Consider the following 17,340-nt stretch of genomic DNA (forward strand, 5'->3'; position numbering starts at 1 on the left):
ACCTCCATTCAGAGTGGAGAACAGAACAGCTTTCTATCCCTGACACTGGCCTTGTCACTAACGTCCTTTGTTCTTTTATCAAAACTCCTGCCTTTGTTTGTTATCTGCCTGCAAGGCTGCAGAGTGCCACTGTGCTGAACCAAAGTGTGTGTGTGTTTGGGCGGGGGCGGGGAGTCTTAGTTGTGGCTTACTTGCTTGGCCGGACAACCTAGTAAATGCCACAGGCTTATGGATGTGTGTTCTCTCGTTCTCTCTCTCTCTCAAACCGTCGGCCACTTTCTAATCAGAAAAAGAAGTTCGTTGGTCAAGTTAATTCTAACAGAATGCTACCATTTCTTTGCCCAGGTCTTTTGTTTCCAATTTCAAACATTGAGGATGCTGGGAAGTTGCAATAGCATCCCTGTTCCACTGTGACTTTCACTGGGTGGCTTTTGGCTGCTTAGTGTCTCTTAGCCTAATCTATCTCATAGTAGTATTGTGAGGATAACATTGGGAGGAGGACCATCTACCTGAGCACACTGGAGGAATGGTGTGATTAAAATGTAATAAAATAACAAGATATTGGGAGGCAATATGAAGTGCCTTGGCTGTTCCCTAGAACTCAAGAAGGCACATTCCAAGTTTGTGGGGCATTCTCACTTGTTAGGACTGTCAGAGTGGTGAAGACTAGGGTTGTAGCACAGGATGTTGCATGCCTGCCTCTCCAAACATACTTGTAATTTGAATGTAAATGATTCAAATTAATTGTTGTGAGCCCTCTGACATGTTTTAACTGAAGCATGCAAACACCTAAATAAGTAGCATTGTAAGAAATCCATTGTAAGAAGCATTGTAAGAAGAAGAGAGTGTAGAATTTAGCTTTAATCCCCAATCCATTTCTTAGCCACGGGCTCCAAGTGTACTTTTTCTCCTACAGTAGATAGCCTCTGAGAATGTGGAATATGAGTTGCCCAGAGTTCTTTTCTTGTGACTGGAAGCATGCTGCCTCTCCTTCTGGCACTTGTGTATCTCAGTTTGCACCTCTGGAAATTGACCCATATATTTTAACAACAGATTCTGACTTCTGTTTCCTCTTTTGCACAGGAGCCCTTGACAGATGCAGAGAGGATGAAGTAAGTATCCTGCTCTCTTCTTGTTCTCGTGTTGTTTTGCAATTCTGTATGTGCTCATCTTCCGTTTTCCAGGTTATCATATTTGTGTGATGGCATTTTCCTACTTTGAGACTCTTACCAGAACATTTTCCTAGGAGTAAGCCCCATTGAATAGACTTGAGTAAGATTCTAAAGTAGACCTGCTTATAATTGCTCTCTGCGTCTATCAAGGGATCTAATAGATCTAATAGATAACTGTGCCCAAGTTTTCATTCGTGCATAGCTGATGATGTACTGACAGATGTGACCATCACATAGCTAATGTAAATGTCAGGTGTAGTGTAGGTAAAGGTAGAGGTTTCCCTTGCTCGAAAGGCAGTCGAATCCGACTCTAGGGTTGCGGTGCTCATCTCCGTTTCAAAGCCGAAGAGCCAGTGCTGTCCGAAGACGTTTCCGTGATCATGTGGCCAGCATGACTAAACACCAAGGCGCACGGAACGCTGTTACCTTCCCACTGAACTGGTACCTATTTATCTACTTGCAATTTCTTGCTTTCGAACTGCTAGGTTGGCAGGAGCTGGAACTAGAGACGGGAGCTCACTCTGTCATGCGGCACACTCGGGTCTTGAACTGCTGAACTACTGACCTTCCACAGCCTGCAGTTCAGCGTCTTAACCACTTGAGCCACCGCAGCTCAACAGGCACTGGAAAAGTACTGCTGATCCTTTCTGTAATACTGTTGTGATAGTTATGATTTATGGTTAACTAGTTGCAAGGCCCGTTGCAGAAAGAGATGAAATGAGCTCTAGACAGAGGCTGCTGGAGGTCCTCTCCTCCACGCCCTGGCGAAAGTGAGCGCCACGGCTCCCTGTCTCCGAGGGATGCACCTACCAGGCGCTAGAGTGGCAGCGAGGGAGGGAGTCCTGGCGGGGCCCGTGGCCCAAGGCAATCGCTGTGGATGCGATGGCACCCTGACCTGTTGCTGGCTGTGGAGGGTGAGCAAGCTGCCGCCACCACCTCTTCGCCACCGCGGCTCCCTGGTGGTGGAGCGGCAGTGAGCAAGGGAGTCCTTCTCGGGCCTGTAGCCCGAGCAAGCTGGCGCTGCCTCCAGTCAGCCGCGGCACCACTATGATCCCTTGTGGGGCCCGCAGGCCAAGCAAGGTCACTACGCCTCCTGGTCGCCACAGCTCGCTGCCTCCCAGCAACTGCCCTACCTGGTGGTGGAGTGGCGGCGAGCGAGGGAGTCCTTCTCGGGGCTGCCGCCCAAGCAAGGTGGCACTGGGTCCAGTTGGGTGCGGCACTGCCATGCCCCCCTCTGGGGCTTGCAGGCTAAGCAAGGGCGTGGCACTGTTGTAGCGCCACCATTCTCGGGCTCAGCCTCCAGACCCTCCACCTGCCGGCGTGTCCTGCCCGTCCATCGGCTCTCAGCACACTGTGGCAGAGAGACTGGGCGGCGCTTCTGTGGGCGGGACGAAGGTAATGCAGCCAGTGGCCAGGGACCCCTTTCTGACTGGCAGTTGAGGGACCCAAAGGCTGTGGGGGCGTGTGGAACATTGAGGCAAGAGGGACACGAAATCTCATATATATATGGAGAGATGCTTTGACCTGGTCTGAGAACTTTGAGTAACAGGGGATTCAACTTTAATTCTACAGTTGAGCGTGACAGGAGTGGCAGTTAAGAATGATAGTTGATAGTGAAGGAGATTAAGCAGAGAGAGAGGATCAAGAAGGATCCTGAGTTAGGGAAGTGGGACAAGTGGCCCTTCCCTGACGGAGATAGCTCCTAGTAAAGGGGGTCAAGAAAATTCTCTCCTCAGTTTTAAATACCTGTCTGTATAACTAAACAGCAGCTTGTTTTTGACAAACTATCTATTGGTTATATTTATACAAAGTTACCTCATTCCTATTGCCTGTTCACCTTCTAAATCCTAAACCTGATACTTACCTGACCATTTCCCCTCAAAAGCAAAATAAAGCAGTTTGTTAGTTTTGAAATACCATCGGCCTCTCATGTGCCACTCTCAGACAAAGACAAAAGGATTTTAGTCCCTCAGTTCCCTAGCCTGGGTTAGCATGCACACGTGTGTGTGTGGAACCAAAAAAGGAGGAATCGTTATATAGCAGGAATATAGCCTATACAGCTACATAGCTGTAGCAGGAAGAATAAATAGGGACGCACCAGCTCAGTTAAAAAAAAATATCTGTTTTCAGTTTCTTGACACTATTTAAAGCACCTGTATTTGAATGTAATCTACTCTAACTTGTTTAGGAACTTACTTCACCTTCTCTCTGTGAAAGGTAGGTGGACAAGATATTTGCAGCAGCTGTCTTTTTTTATTGCCTTTAAAATCAGTGAAGAACAAGCCAAACAGTGGAGAATACTTGTGGAAGAAATTCTGCCTGAATGTGACTATAGAGATATGAGTGGAGGACTGTCAGCCAGGTGGAGATGGGTTTATTTTGACTCATTTCATTCCCTGCATCCTTGCTGGGTTTTGGTGGCGCCATGTAAATTATTAAGTGAGTTTCAGCTTCCAGTGGAGGACACCTGAGCTGTGTAGCCCATCTGGCTGCTGTGTTTAATCTGGATACTGTAAACGAAGAAGGAGCTGCTGGCATGGCTGGGTGGTCTGCTGCTGAACGTAAGGTTCTGTCTCCAGTATGGCCAGCGGGAAATATGTTTTTCCCCCGTCCCGAATACACATTCTTCTGTATTCTTGCCAGTATTCAGGGCTTGCTGCTTATATGTGTAACCTTGACAGCACAAGCTCCAGAAGAGAAGACTCTTTTCCAAGTACTATAAAAACACTGCTCTTTTCTTAATCACTTGTAAAATACCTCTTTTTGTGTCTGCCTCAAGCTCTGCTGATCCCCATTCCCTCCTGGACTGTTTTTTAGAATTTTCCAGCTAGAATCTGAAAGCGCTGGTTGGAATCCTGTAGAGCTTAGCAATGCCAAGCCAGGAGTGTGAAAAACCTTTTCCCTGTAGTAGAGCATTCTGTACTTCTTTGTCTGGCTGGCGGTCTTAGGGTTGGTTAGAGTTTGGTTTTCCCCTTGAAGGGAACACACACCGCTAAGTCTGAAATTTATTTACGTCTTCTATCGTTATAAGGGGTGCAGTTCATAGATCTTGGCGGAAAGTGCTGTCAAGCGGCTGACATATGGTGACCCCCCCCCCCTCGGGTTTCCAAGGCAAGAGACAAACAGAGGTGTTCTGCCATTGCCTGCCAGTCTGTCTCCGTCCTGGTGGTCTCCAGTCCTTCCTTGGTGGTCTCCCATCCAAATACTGACCAGGACCAGCCCTGCTTAGTTTCTGAGATCTGACAAGATTGGGCTAGCCAGGGGAATCCAGGTCAGGGCTCATGTATCTTACCACATTTTTATCTGTTCTTCATCTAAGGAGCTCAAGGTGACATATTCAGCTCTTCTTCAGTTTTATCTTTACAATGGCCTTGTGAGATAGGCTGGGAGTGACTGGCCCAAGATCACCTATTGAACTTCAAGGCTGAGTGGAGCTTTGGACCTTGGCACTCTAACCGCTGCACCACATCATCTTTCTAAACATGCTCCCACATAGTGAGGCTTTTTCCTACTGGAAAGGTGTTTGTTTTTCCATTTTACTTCATGGGTTTTTGGGTTTTTTTGCATTTATAAGAACACTAACCAAACCACAGCCATTTCAGAGCTTGTTATGTGAGTTTTGTGTGGGAGACGTGTGTAAACTCCTAAGGTGCACACATGAGTAACCTACAGCAAAAATCTTTTCACCTCTTAGAAGATAACTCCTCTGTACCTTTGCCTCTTCTCAGCTTCACAGGGAAGGTAATGGAGACCATCTCTTGAGTTTTGTCTACGTACATCTCTTTGACCTTCAGATTTTGAAAGTGAGGCTAGACCTGTGTGTTGATGATTACAGCACCTGTAGGTCACTGAGGGATGTGTTGCTTGCCTTAGGTTGCTGCAGCATGAGAATGAGGAGCTGCATAGACGTCTGGCCTATGTCACCAACAGAATGGAGGCAATGGAGAAGGAGTTGGAGTCTGGCCAAGAATATCTGGAGATGGAGCTGGGCCAGAATCGTGAGGAGCTAGAGAAGTTCAAGGACAAATTCCGTAGGTATGGCCACTCTAAGAACTTCAAGGGTGACAGAAGGGGACTGATGTACAAGTTGCTTCCTAACTCTCCCAACAGCTTCCTGCTTGTGGGCTGCTTTCCATGGTTGTTGAGGGAAGCTTTAATATGTCTTCAGCCCATCTACACCATACCCCCATTATTATTTGTTGTTTATGTCATTTATAGTCCATCTTCCTCACATGGGCTCAACGTGGATTACACAGAGTGAGTCAGTACAGTAAACAATACAACCCTTTTTGATCCTCTCCAAAGACTGATGCTGGAGGCTGCAGGACCCCCATGAACCCCCATGAACATTAAGCTGCTTGGGAGAAGGGGGACATGGAGAATATATATTGCAGTTGGTAGAATATAGCCTATTTCACCAGTTGCCTAGAGGTTGGTAGGTAGTTAGAACTGGAGAAGGTGTTGTGGTGAGGGCCCCTGAGATTGTGGTTCAGAACTGGGCCTGAGTTGATACTTGACTCATTTCCTGATTTATTGTGCTGGCAGAAGCAAGTTCCTCAGCTGCAAAATGGGGGATCTGTCTGAGACCTTCCTCCTAAGCTGGGAACAATATCTGTTCTCTTCATGTCTTTGGACTCTCCCAACTCTCTCTCTCTCTTCAACCAGCATTCCACTCCTCTGTAGACAAACAGATGCAGTGAGATTGCTGTATAAGAAGGCCAAACCCTCCCACACATACAGCAGACACATGGAAAATTGTAAGCTGAAGCCATAGTGCAGGTCCTTCATAAATCTGCATATCTTGCCTAACTTCATACTGCAGATACCCTGGTGGTTCTTCAGTTTTATTAAATACCTGGACACTGATTTTTTCCTCTGTCTCCAGATTGCAGAACAGTTATACAGCCTCGCAAAGAACCAATCAAGACTTGGAGGAGAAGCTGCACGCCCTGGTAACTGACCGGCTGAACTTGTAATGGGGAGAGTGGGTGGGCCAAGCCCTGTCTTGATGGGGGTGGGGCCTGTAAGGCATAGCAATATTGTGCAGTGACACCCAAACACTGGTGAGTCAGGTGTGGTCTGCTGAAGGGGTGGGGGTGGGATCTTCTGTGTTGTGTGCTGTGGCATTTGGGTTCTTCTGCATTGTAGCTATGTGTAGTTTTGTCTTCCGTCAGCTTTTTAAAAAAACAACACGCTAGACATGTGAAGTGCTGTTTCCAGCAAGATCTGGGTGGGGCGGTTCATCATGGGCTGTGGGCTATCTGAGTGTAGCCAACATTTGTGCATTGTGTGCATTCATAATACTCATGGCTGTTTTTCTTTTCTCTCTCCTCTCTCTTTCTTCTCCCTTCCTATGCTGCCGCTGGCACGCGCTGGGTGTGCTCACCTCTCAGGCCTCTCTCAGTCAAAGCTGGATTTTTGCAGTTGCGTCTTTTCGTTTGTGTGTTTTTCTTTCTCCTCTTCACATGTCTCAGCCCGTCCACTTCCATTGCTGTTCACATGTTGTTCAGCCCCACTCGCACTGTCCTTGCCTTGGGGGGGTCCCAGAAGCTCAAACGGCCAGCGACTTGAGTTTGAGTAAAGCATCTGGCTTTGGAGGCCTGGCTTGTGGTAGCCCACAGACCCTAGCACGTCCTGCTCCATGTTACATTGAGGCATTACCTAGATGACGTTCTGTGGGGAACAGTTGGAGCCCAGCCTGTGTTACTCTCTCTGTAGAGAGAGGCAGTAATTTAGTACATTGGCAAGTGTTACGTTCTTTTCACTTGGGATCTCTGTGAGTGGTTACACATTTTAAAAGTATCAAAAGATATCAGTACTTTTTAAACAACTGCCCTTTCTGCGCCTCAGTCACTGCATTAGGCTCTGCTTTGAATAGGTTTCACTCTTCACTGGATTATCCCCCCCCCCCCCATTCACAGCACGAGTGCATTCCCTGCAGAGTTCTTCTGGACCTCTCTGCTGAGAATTTCAGAGAGGCTGGCACCTTGCATGTCTCTCTTTAATTGGAGATCATTGTAGGAGCCTCGGGGAGTAATGTAACACGGCCCCAGAGGTGTGCACACATGCGGGGCCTTTCATCCCACTGTAAATCCAACATTCATCCCTGATCATTTTTTGCAGAGCATCTGCATCCTACTGAGTCCATTCATGTTCCATCTGGCACACCCCTCCATTCTTCCCATAGGAAGGTAACGGGAGGGCTGGTTCAGTGGTTGCAAGTCTTGTTAGATTTGTTGCTGAGGCAGAGTTATTTGCCCGGGTATCTTCTGTGTTGGTTCCAGAGCAGTCTTTTGCAGGGTATGGGAGAAGGTAGAGGCCCAAAGCCATGATTACTAGGTCCTTGATTCTATTCACTTAAATCTCTGTCGGGGGGAGGGGGGGCTGCTAAATGCTGTGTGTGTTCCACAACTCTGTGATTTCAATTCACAAGTATAAAAAAGTGTATTGGATGCAAAATTGACACCCCACAAATCTGTTTTTATCGTAATCAAAGCCAGTTTTTAGTTCTTAAGTCTGTAAAGATAGGTTTGAAATGGCTAGTGAAATTTTGAGACCCACCCTTTCAAGGGGCAGGGCTTTGCATTGCTCTTTTCCCATCCTTGTGACTGAGAGATTTAAAATAAATTATGTAATGTAAGAAAATAATTGCTTTATCTGCATAATAATCTGTGCAGTTTGCACTGAATATATTTTTTAGCTCTTTTCCCATCCTTGTGACTGAGAGAGTTAAAATAAATTATGTAACGTAAGAAAATAATTGCTTTATTTGCATAATCTGTGCAGTTTGCTCCGAATATATTTTTAAAAATTTTCATGCTTTGGTTAGGTTTCCAAGTCTGGTTTTTCTGCAGAATACTCAGTTGTTTTGTTGGGGATTGTGAGATGCTTTGAAGGATGAAAGTGGTGTATAAAGGTGGAAGAACAGGAACTGAACCTCATGGTCTGAGAACTTAAGACTTGGACACCCTGGGGAGATGCACCTTGATCATCTGCTTTTAAAGCCAAAACTCTGGAAAAAGAGTGCTTTTCTCTCCCCCCCCCAACCCCCACCCCATAACTAAGTAGACTAGAAACATGCTTCTTTGTTACAATGAAAACAAATTGGGGAGGGAGGTCTGCAGAAGGTGTGCTATATTCTATAATTAAAGGCCATATCTGGGAGGGGCAAACATAACCATGTAGATTGCACCTCCCTGCCCTACAACATCAGAGATGTGCCTTCACCACTTGCAGGATGAACAGGGAACCAAGACACACTGCTAGCAGTTGCTCTGCTGGGCTGAACAGGAAAAGGCTTGAGCAGGAGAGGGCTTAACTAAATGGGAGTTGTGCTAGTCACTAGTCCATTGGTTATAGTTACTGCCACTGTGGTGAACAGGTCTTTTATTTACAGCCTCTCCATTTTAAAAGATGGGTCTGTGGTACGTTAGGGATAGTTTACATTAGACTTGCCACAACTGGGGAGCATACTTCAACCGTATAATTTTCCCCTTCTGGCATCATCTTCTGCATGGTCTCTTTGCCAAACAGGTGTGAAAAGCAACGGTACTAGGGATAGCTCATGTACAGGTTGTTTTCATAGCTAGCAGATGTGCCCATGAGTCTTCCAAGCACAGGGCTACAGAGTAACCGATTCCGTGGTCTTGTGCCCAGCTGAGAAAGGGACAGAGCTGTTGCTTTGCTTGTATTGTATGGCATGGGTTGGGGACTGTGTTTGGAAGAGATTAGGATAGGAGCAAAATCAGACAGCTAGTGGGATTTATTTCCTGTATGTTCCTGTACTTCAGATTAAAAAAGCTGAGATGGATCGGAAAACACTTGATTGGGAGATTGTGGAGCTCACTAACAAGCTACTGGATGCCAAAACTACCATTAATAAACTGGAAGAGCTTAATGTAAGTAATTGTTCCTTGACAGTGTTTCCATTGCGAGAAAGTGGAGTGGGGGGAAGACGTGATCTGTTCATTCCTTCCTGAGCTTGGGACATACATACTGGTGAAGTACAGAGAGTTGGAGCTATGTGGAGAACTGAGCATGAGCTTCATGTGGGATCAAGGAAGTAGGAGCTCCAAGAGAAGACACTCGGCAGCATAAAATTGAGCTGAAGCCCTAAGACATAACTGAGCAGCATATTGGAGCTGAGCTTTTGCAAGAGGCTTGGTTACTTGAAAAAGAACGAGATGCCTAATCAGCTTGTCATGAGAGCAGTCCCTCTTTTAAAGCTGCCAACTAGCAGATCTTCTATGTAACTATTTGGTCTGTTTGTGCTGGATTTGATATTGGCTATTTTGTTGCGTTAACCACTGTCTTTTGTTTAAAGGGGAGTTTGGCCCCCCCCCCCTCAAATGTGGACTCTGCACTCTGATCATTAGACTTCACCTCCCTACCTATGCAAAAACCCCAAGGTGCTGCCTCTGGTGCTGGCCACTAACCAGGTACCCTGTCTTTAAAATCCTAAATTAGCAACACTGCCCTTTTCATGAATGATAGTGAAGCAGGATCTGAATTATTCCACAGTTCTGGACATCTCAGTATGAAGAATTCAATGTTAACACCTGAAGATATTCACAGGATGGAAGAAAGGCAGGAAGTCTTCTGGAAAATCAAAATGTACTCAGTCTGGTTGTTTTGAGCAAAATGGATTTTCGTTTCTTTTTTTATTGTATAAACCATATTCAGCCAAATCACTTCACTGGGGTTTAAGCAGTGTTTAAACCCAAGTATGTTGATTTGCAGCCCAAGCGGCTTAAAACATAAGCAGGCAAGATGGGTAGGAAATGCATGATAAAGGAGAAGCAGGGGAGTGTACGAAGTTCAGCGGTATGTAAAAATGTACAAAACAACCTTTTGAGGAGGCTTTTTTGCACGTTTTAGTCTTCTCTGTCCAAACAAGAATTGGCTAGGGTCCACTTTAAAGAACAAGCAGTGTGATTAGAGATGAGAAGTTGATGTGATTCGGGGTCTGTATGCTAATAAAGGGACTGACTGATTTGGGGTCAGGCCTACTATTAAGCACGGTCATCTGTCTCATGTGGCAGATTTTGGGGGACCTTTAAATGGCACCAAATTGTCAATTACTTTATTTGTACTACTGTGTGTGTTGGGGGGAGGGGGGCGAGCTATTTCGATTTTCTGCCTCAGATCCCAAGCTAGTTCGGTCTATCTGGTTGTGAATTCCTGTGTTATCTTGGCAGGAGCGATATCGACAGGACTGTAACCTGGCAGTGCAGCTGCTGAAATGCAACAAATCTCACTTTCGGAACCACAAATTTGCTGATGTGAGTGGTGGCTTTGTGTTGAGTTACTGTTTAGTAAATCTCTTCAAGAGGCCTCCTTGCAGCAAAAAAGAGGAATAAAAGGTTGCATGGAGGGGAAGGGGTTGGCTGCATTTTAGTGATTTTCATGCCTTTATAAGAGGCAGGTTCTCTAGTGGCTTCACAGAGGTTCATTCCATCTTAGGGCCACTGTAGAAGTTCCTGTTTTAGTCTCAGAATGCACCATAATAGTATCATTTATTATGGGTATGTTCATGTGTAAAGTGACTGTTGTATAGAGGTACACCACTGTGGTGCCACGTCTGTGTGTTGAGAAATTGGTTCCCAAATGAAAAGTAATGAATGCTGAGGCCTTTAGAGGAGGAGAGAAGGACCCATCTTCAACCAGTCATATGGCTCACTGTGGTACTGTACACAACTGTGTGAGTGCCACATTTCACTCTAACGTTTCAGAGCTCCTCTTAACAGTATAGTACAGCCAGCCTTATTGCTTAATATTCACCAAATTAATGCCACTCTTCAGAATTCAGTCTCTGAGACCAGTTTATGATTGGTATCTTCCACCTGTTTTCCTTTACAGAGGTTTTGAATTCTTTGGGTTGAAGTGGGTTGTCCATCCCTTTCTTTCTTACACATATTGGAAAGTCACTTGTTTCAAAAACAAGGACACTAGAAGCAAAGTGCTGCTTGTGTTCCTTGAATGTTCCACTTGCTGGAAATGTTTTCTTACTGAAAACTGGGCTGGCTTTTGGTAATGTCATAGAATTTTGGACAATTTCTGGTATTTTCTGGCTTTCCTTGTTTGTAAAAACATTTTATTTATTTTTATTTATTACTTCACTTATAGATAGGCTTGCCAAGTCCCCCCAGGGGGCGGGGAAACCCCTGCCCCAGAGGCCCGTTCCTCGCCGCCAGCGGATTGGGCCCCGGGGGGAACCCCACCCTGACGTGCAAGTCACCTGGAAGTGACACGACCACGACGGGCACACTGGGGGCGGGGCCACGGTCATCCGAGGGAAAACTCTATGGTTTTCCCTCGGATGGTCGTGGCCCCGCCCCCAGCGTGCCCGACGTTGTCATGTCACTTCCGGGTGGCGTGTGTGCAGCGCGCGCGCGCACTCCAGCTGCCAGCCAGGAGTCCCCCGCTGTGGCTCAAAATGCACTTGGCAACCCTACTTATAGACCCCCCCTCCCCCAAAGTGATGTATATTATCACTGTGCTCAAAGTGGCTGGGAAACACTGAAACAAACAATAATAGTTATGATAGGGAAGGGAGACACAGTGTCTTTCCTTGCTGGGAAACTCTCTTGGGCCAAGGGTTCCCTGGAAAATACACTGGTAACCCACCACCACCACTGAGGACCTCCTGAGAGTAAAAATAATAAAATACATTATCAAACGCAGCAGCAATAAATCGTACAATATCAAGACACACTTCTTAAAACCACTGTTGTCACACTTCAGAGGTTTTTGTAGGTTAGGTCACTTTCGATAGAAATGCATTTGCATGCTGAGGCCTGATCCAATTTTTGTGCCTAAAGAAAAATAATAATTTTTCACTGGGGGTGGAAAATAATGCCATTACCTAAAACATATGAAAGAGATTGTGTGTCCAATGCCAGGTCTTAAGAACAGTTTTCCTTTTCATGTGTAGGATGAGGAGGGTGGAATTCAGGCAATCTTTTATTCAGCTTACCTTTATGGAATGCCTTGAAGCACTTTGAAAACCTTTAGCTTAAGTCTAAATATATGCTTATCTAAATATATGCCTCAATCTCTCTTGAAGAATCAGTTTGGGTAAAATGTTATTAATAGGACAAGCCATGTATTCATAAAGGAGGACTAGGATGCATCTGAGCTTGTCCCTGCAGCTCACGGTTGGCGAGAATGGGCTGAGATCTGGTATTGGAACATAACGCTCATTCACACCACAGCCCTACCTCTCGTCTTCTGCTGATTCCACGTGGTCTTTTTGCCCTGGCACAGAATCTCATGTGCCAGCACCAGCTATTCCTTCCTTACTGTAACTGGCTTAGAGTGAGCTCAGCGAGGTGGGGGTGTCCCTCATTTTCTGTCTTCAAAGTCAGAAAGTGCCAGGATGGTAATTGATCCTTCTTCCGGGGCAGGTTGCCAAGGCGGTGGATTGTAATTGCCACATGCTCCCTGGGAGCTGCAGATTCTGGTAAAGGGGACTGGTCACTCAGTTCAGTGCAATCACCAGATAATTTTTTCCACCAATCAATGTTGGCCTAATGTGTGCCAGCGCGGCTCTTTTGTCTTTTGCTCATGCTGGTGCATATATGTCTCTCCTACATAGGTTTTGTCTGTCGGGTCAGGAGCCGGGGAATAATCCAGATTGCTCTGTTGTTGGGACAGAAATGGATGTCTCTTTGTATTTGTAGGTGATTAGAGAAGCCCTTTAATGGCATGGCACATCAGAAGAAGGAGATTGGTTTGGGCTTAGCTGTCTGTTCCACCTATTGCTTCATGCGCTTGTCCCAACCTAAGAGCTTGTTGTTTGCTAGACACTGTATGAGCTTCAGTGTAACTTTCCTGTCTCCTCCCTCATAGCTTCCCTATGAGCTGCAAGACATGGTCAATAAGCATCTGCATAGTACTCAGGAGTCCTCAGGCCCTGGCCAGGAGGCCCTACACACCTTGGCCCCATCTGACGTTGTGCCCACCTCTGTCATCGCCAGAGTCCTGGAGAAACCCGAGTCCCTGGTGCTGAACTCTGCTAAATCCGGCAGTGGCAGCTGCCCCGTTGCCGAGGATGTCTTTGTGCATGTCGATATGAGTGGAGCTCTACCTGATGCCTGTCCCAGTTCAGGGCAGTCTGGAAGAGAGGAAGTAGAAGGAGGGAGACAGCAGAATGGGGGCTGCAAGCCACAGAACAGCTTGGAGAGTCTGCCTGGAGAGGTGCCCACATTTGAGAAGTTGAGCCCCTATCCCACCCCTCCCCCTCCCCACCCTATGTACCCGGGACGCAAAGTGATTGAGTTCTCTGAGGACAAGGTGAGGATCCCAAAGAACAGCCCCCTACCTAACTGTACCTATGCCACGCGCCAGGCTATCTCCTTGAGCTTGGTTCAGGGGGAAGAGGAAGGCGGTGAGAGGCAGCGAACCCTCCCCAGTAGCCCCGCCTCCGAAGGCCAGCGCTCCACCTCCAGTTGCTCCTATCAGCCCTCTCCGAAGGTGAGCCGAGCTCATGGTTCCTCGCAGAGCAGCCCCTTCAGCAGCCCCCCACAGGTTCCCAGCACTTTTGCGAGTTCAGCCAGCTCAGAGGAGGACCTGCTGGCAAACTGGCAGCGGATGTTTGTGGACAAGGCTCCCCCCACCACAGAGCGAGTGCTGGTGAACCGCACTTCCTTTAGCCGCGACACAGCCCAGGAGCTTCAGAAGCGCTTTAGCCGCTCCATGCAGGAGTTGGGGAGGGCAGCCTCTGCTTACTCAGATGGTGAGGAGTCAGCACAAAGCTGCAGCTGGACCGTGAGCAGAGACTCCAGCATGGACACGGACAGCACAGAGTCCCGGGCTCGCCGGAGCCACTTGTGCTCTGACTACGGCACAGACTTCTCCCAGGAGGAGGCCCATAAATTGCTGCAAGGGGGTGGCAGTGAGGGGCTGGCAGAGCTCCCCAGTTCATCTTCACCAGAGAAGCACAAAGACGGTGTAGACATGGACTCGCCCAGGAGCCCAGCTGAAGAACAGGAAATCCGGCTACGGGGGAACGAGAACAGCCAAGAGGCCGTCTCTGAGCCAAGCAGGCAGTGCAAGAGCAAGGCTCCTTCTGGCCGCCCCCACCGCAGTCCCAAGAGGATGGGGGTTCATCACCTCCATCGCAAAGACAGCCTGACGCAAGCCCAGGAGCAGGGCAACTTGCTCAATTGAGGGTAGGGAGCAAGACAGGCCTGGGGTGCCCAGGAGCCAAGCGGTCCATCCCTCTCCCAAGGGCTGTTGCCTGTAGTCCTGGAGCTGAAAGGACTGCCATTGTGGTTCTCCTGCCCAGGAATTCCAGGCCATTTTTATATATATATTTATTGTATTTTTAATACATATGAAGAGTGGAGATCAATTCTCCCGCAGCGCCAGAACAAAACACTCCGGTGTTCACCAGCAGTCTGCTCTGTCCTGGTGTTCACAGCTCAATTTGCACTCACTCTCATTCTTCTAAAGCTGAATTCTGCCTTCACCCTCCTCTTTAGGTTCTAATATTGTCCCATTCTAATTCATGAGTCATCATGACCCTTGGACACCTCGAGCCTGCACTCCCGCCTCTTCGGCCTGTGCCAAGAAACAGGCGCACGTCCCGCTTCTCTCGTCTGAAACTTTGACCAACCCATTGTGTGGCGGGTGTGAGCCACAAAGGCTTCCATGTGTGGGTGCCTCCAGCTGTGTGTGGTTTGTATGTTAGCTTTTACTTTGCTGAATTAATGTTTCTTTCTTCCGGTGCTGTGTGGATGTATGCAACTGAGCAGGGTGGACAACATTCATAGGCTGCTTCACCAGGCACGTTGCTGTTTATGTCCTGAGCTGGGCACGGCACTCGCTGAGAGAGGCTGGCCGCACAAATGCACTGGGCGAGTGTAAGTTTCCCCCTGCTAGACTAGGCTCCAGAATTGCCATGTTGAATCACCCAGAAAGGTTGTGCTAGACTGCTTTGGCCATAATGGGAGGGGGGGTGACTTCTGTGCTGGTGTCTGCAGTTAATCATGTTGGTTCTTACTTGGGTGGTTCCCCTGCCGTATTCCAATGATGTTAGATGAGATATGCTCCTTCATTTACTTCCTGTTTTGGTTTTTGACTTACGAAATGTGCTCTGCTCTTCTTTTGTAAAAGAAGAGAACCTGCAGAGGGGGGAAGAACAGCCTATGGGCTGTGCATGACATGGGGCCATTTCACTCTATGGCCAAACCCTAAAGTTTCTCTACCTTTGGCACAGAAAGAGATGTGGGTCCTTTGCCTCCTTGGAGATGGCTGGTGAGGATGGGCATCCCTATCTTGGGCCGCAATCCAGATGTACACTCTGGTGCCTTCCCAAGGCCTTATCCAAGGTCTGGCTTTTGTTGCTGTTGTTCCTGTCATCTTTTCTGTGTGTTCGGTGGTGTTGTAGTTCCCTTTGCAGGATTTTTCTCTGTCTGCATATGTGCACACACAGCTGAAGTGGTTGGGGGGAGGATTTAACAGTATTTGGCTTTTTCTTCCTAGTCTTATTCTGGTCCCCTGGGTTTTAAACAAGAAGGTGCAACCAGTAAAGTCACTAGGCTGCCGGGCCTAAGTTTCTTTGCCAGCTCTTTTGGTTTGAATGAACACTGCATGATCTTCCATGGAAGAAGCACTCTAAAGCCTTCCTCTGTAACACAGGGAGTTTGCTCCCTTGCGAACACCAGCAAAGCTGCCAAGGAAGCCTACCTAATAGCTTCACAGGACCAACAACCCTCCCTCAGCTTTCTAGAATCTATTGGGCGGTTGCCAGAGCCTTTGCAGGCTACGGGGGCTTCGGCTACCCTCTGCTCCTCTCCCTTCAGACCTAAGCCAGGGTCTGCCACATGTGAGGCTTGTTGGCCATAGCAGACTAGATGTGGCCTTGTTAACTGGCCGTTCCTTCTTCTGTCAAGCTGTTGGCCTCCGGCATGACTCTGTATTTTTTGGGTAGCTATACCAGTAAATTGGTGCTAAAGATGGACACCCTTCCTTTAGCTTACTTGATTTGTAACCTTTAATGATCTCACTCCTACAGCTGGTAATTTCTTATTCTGCTCAACCATTGTTGCCACTGCAGCATTTGGGGGTTGTCTTTTCAGTGGGTGGGGACTTTGCTCTGTAAAGGGCAGGATCAGGGTTGGCATTTCTTCCCGCCCTGGCCCCTACTGTGTTTTCTTTCTTTTTTTCCCCCTCCTAGTGAGGGGTGCTGGAGGTGAAGGCTTCAGAGCTGCTTGGTGGGTTCCCGTATGTAGTCTGTACTGGGCAGAACCAATGCTGGGTTAATCGTACCCTGTAGAATATGAGCCCTCGTCAGCAGGCTGCTTAGTGAGGATGGAAATGATGAGTTCAGAGCCCCGTTCTCCCTTCTGGAGATGGCTACGCAGCTGCATTTAAAGGCAAGTGAAGAACTGGCATGGCCCTAGCCACCTGGCTGACTGAAGGAAGGCGCTCCACTGTTGCTTGCCTTTAATCGTGTTGAGCTCCAAGGCTAGTCAGGGGAGGGGGGGAATACTTATGAGCGCATTTCCAAGGTGCCATTTATTTCATGTGGGAGTGGGTGGTAGCAAAGCCTCCGAGAAATGCAGCTTTCCTTCTGAAGCTCTTGATGCAGTTCTGTGGTGCAGCTCTTTGTATTTTGCTTGTCCTTGGCAGTATTAGTTCTCTTGGGGAGCTTGAGTTGCCTTCTTCAGCTGCCCCGTGTTTCACAGTGTCCCAACTCAAGACTGTTAATCTGTGACTAATGTGTTTTTTTCTGAGATTTTCAAACTGATGTATATTTTAAAGCCAGAAATAAACTATTTTAAAAGTATGTCTCTGCATCATGACCCTAAGAATCTCACAGCTCAACTTGCAAAAGTAAAGTGCACAGCTGATGCTCACTTTTACTCCACAGTCTTTCCAAAAAAACTGCACTCCTGCTGCAGGGTTATCACATTTCTCAAGCCATCAAAATGCAGTATCTCAGCCCCAGGGAAACGTTGCCCTTTCTGCTAGGTGGCCTGTTCATTGGTATTGTATTGCCTGCATAATTATCAGTGTGCAAAAACAATTCACAGAACAATGGTGGGAACAGTTGTGCCCCAGTATAAATTACAATATAAACAGCAGTGTGATCATTCACCCTTCTTAGCTGGATGCTGTTCTACAAATTGGGAGCAGCGGGTGTTTGCCAGAAAAAGTCCTT

At 47.4% G+C, this 17,340-nt stretch overlaps 1 protein-coding gene across 2 annotated transcripts in view; it reads left to right on the forward strand.

The window, feature by feature from the left end:
- TJAP1 (tight junction associated protein 1 (peripheral)) overlaps window positions 1–16,867 on the forward strand; it is a 60,058-nt gene extending 43,191 nt beyond the window's left edge. For both annotated transcript variants that reach the window (XM_015421492.1, XM_015421493.1), the window contains exons 6-11: window positions 1,084–1,112; window positions 5,046–5,207; window positions 6,058–6,124; window positions 8,963–9,070; window positions 10,370–10,453; window positions 13,023–16,867. In XM_015421492.1, coding sequence (XP_015276978.1) covers window positions 1,084–1,112; window positions 5,046–5,207; window positions 6,058–6,124; window positions 8,963–9,070; window positions 10,370–10,453; window positions 13,023–14,342 — 1,770 coding nt within the window. In that variant the 3' untranslated portion in view covers window positions 14,343–16,867. The remainder of the gene's footprint in view (window positions 1–1,083; window positions 1,113–5,045; window positions 5,208–6,057; window positions 6,125–8,962; window positions 9,071–10,369; window positions 10,454–13,022) is intronic.
- Window positions 16,868–17,340: the final 473 nt, after the last annotated feature.

The sequence above is a fragment of the Gekko japonicus genome, unplaced genomic scaffold (genome assembly GCF_001447785.1).
Source record: "Gekko japonicus isolate JY-2015 unplaced genomic scaffold, Gekko_japonicus_V1.1 scaffold1012, whole genome shotgun sequence".
Lineage (NCBI taxonomy): Eukaryota > Metazoa > Chordata > Lepidosauria > Squamata > Gekkonidae > Gekko > Gekko japonicus.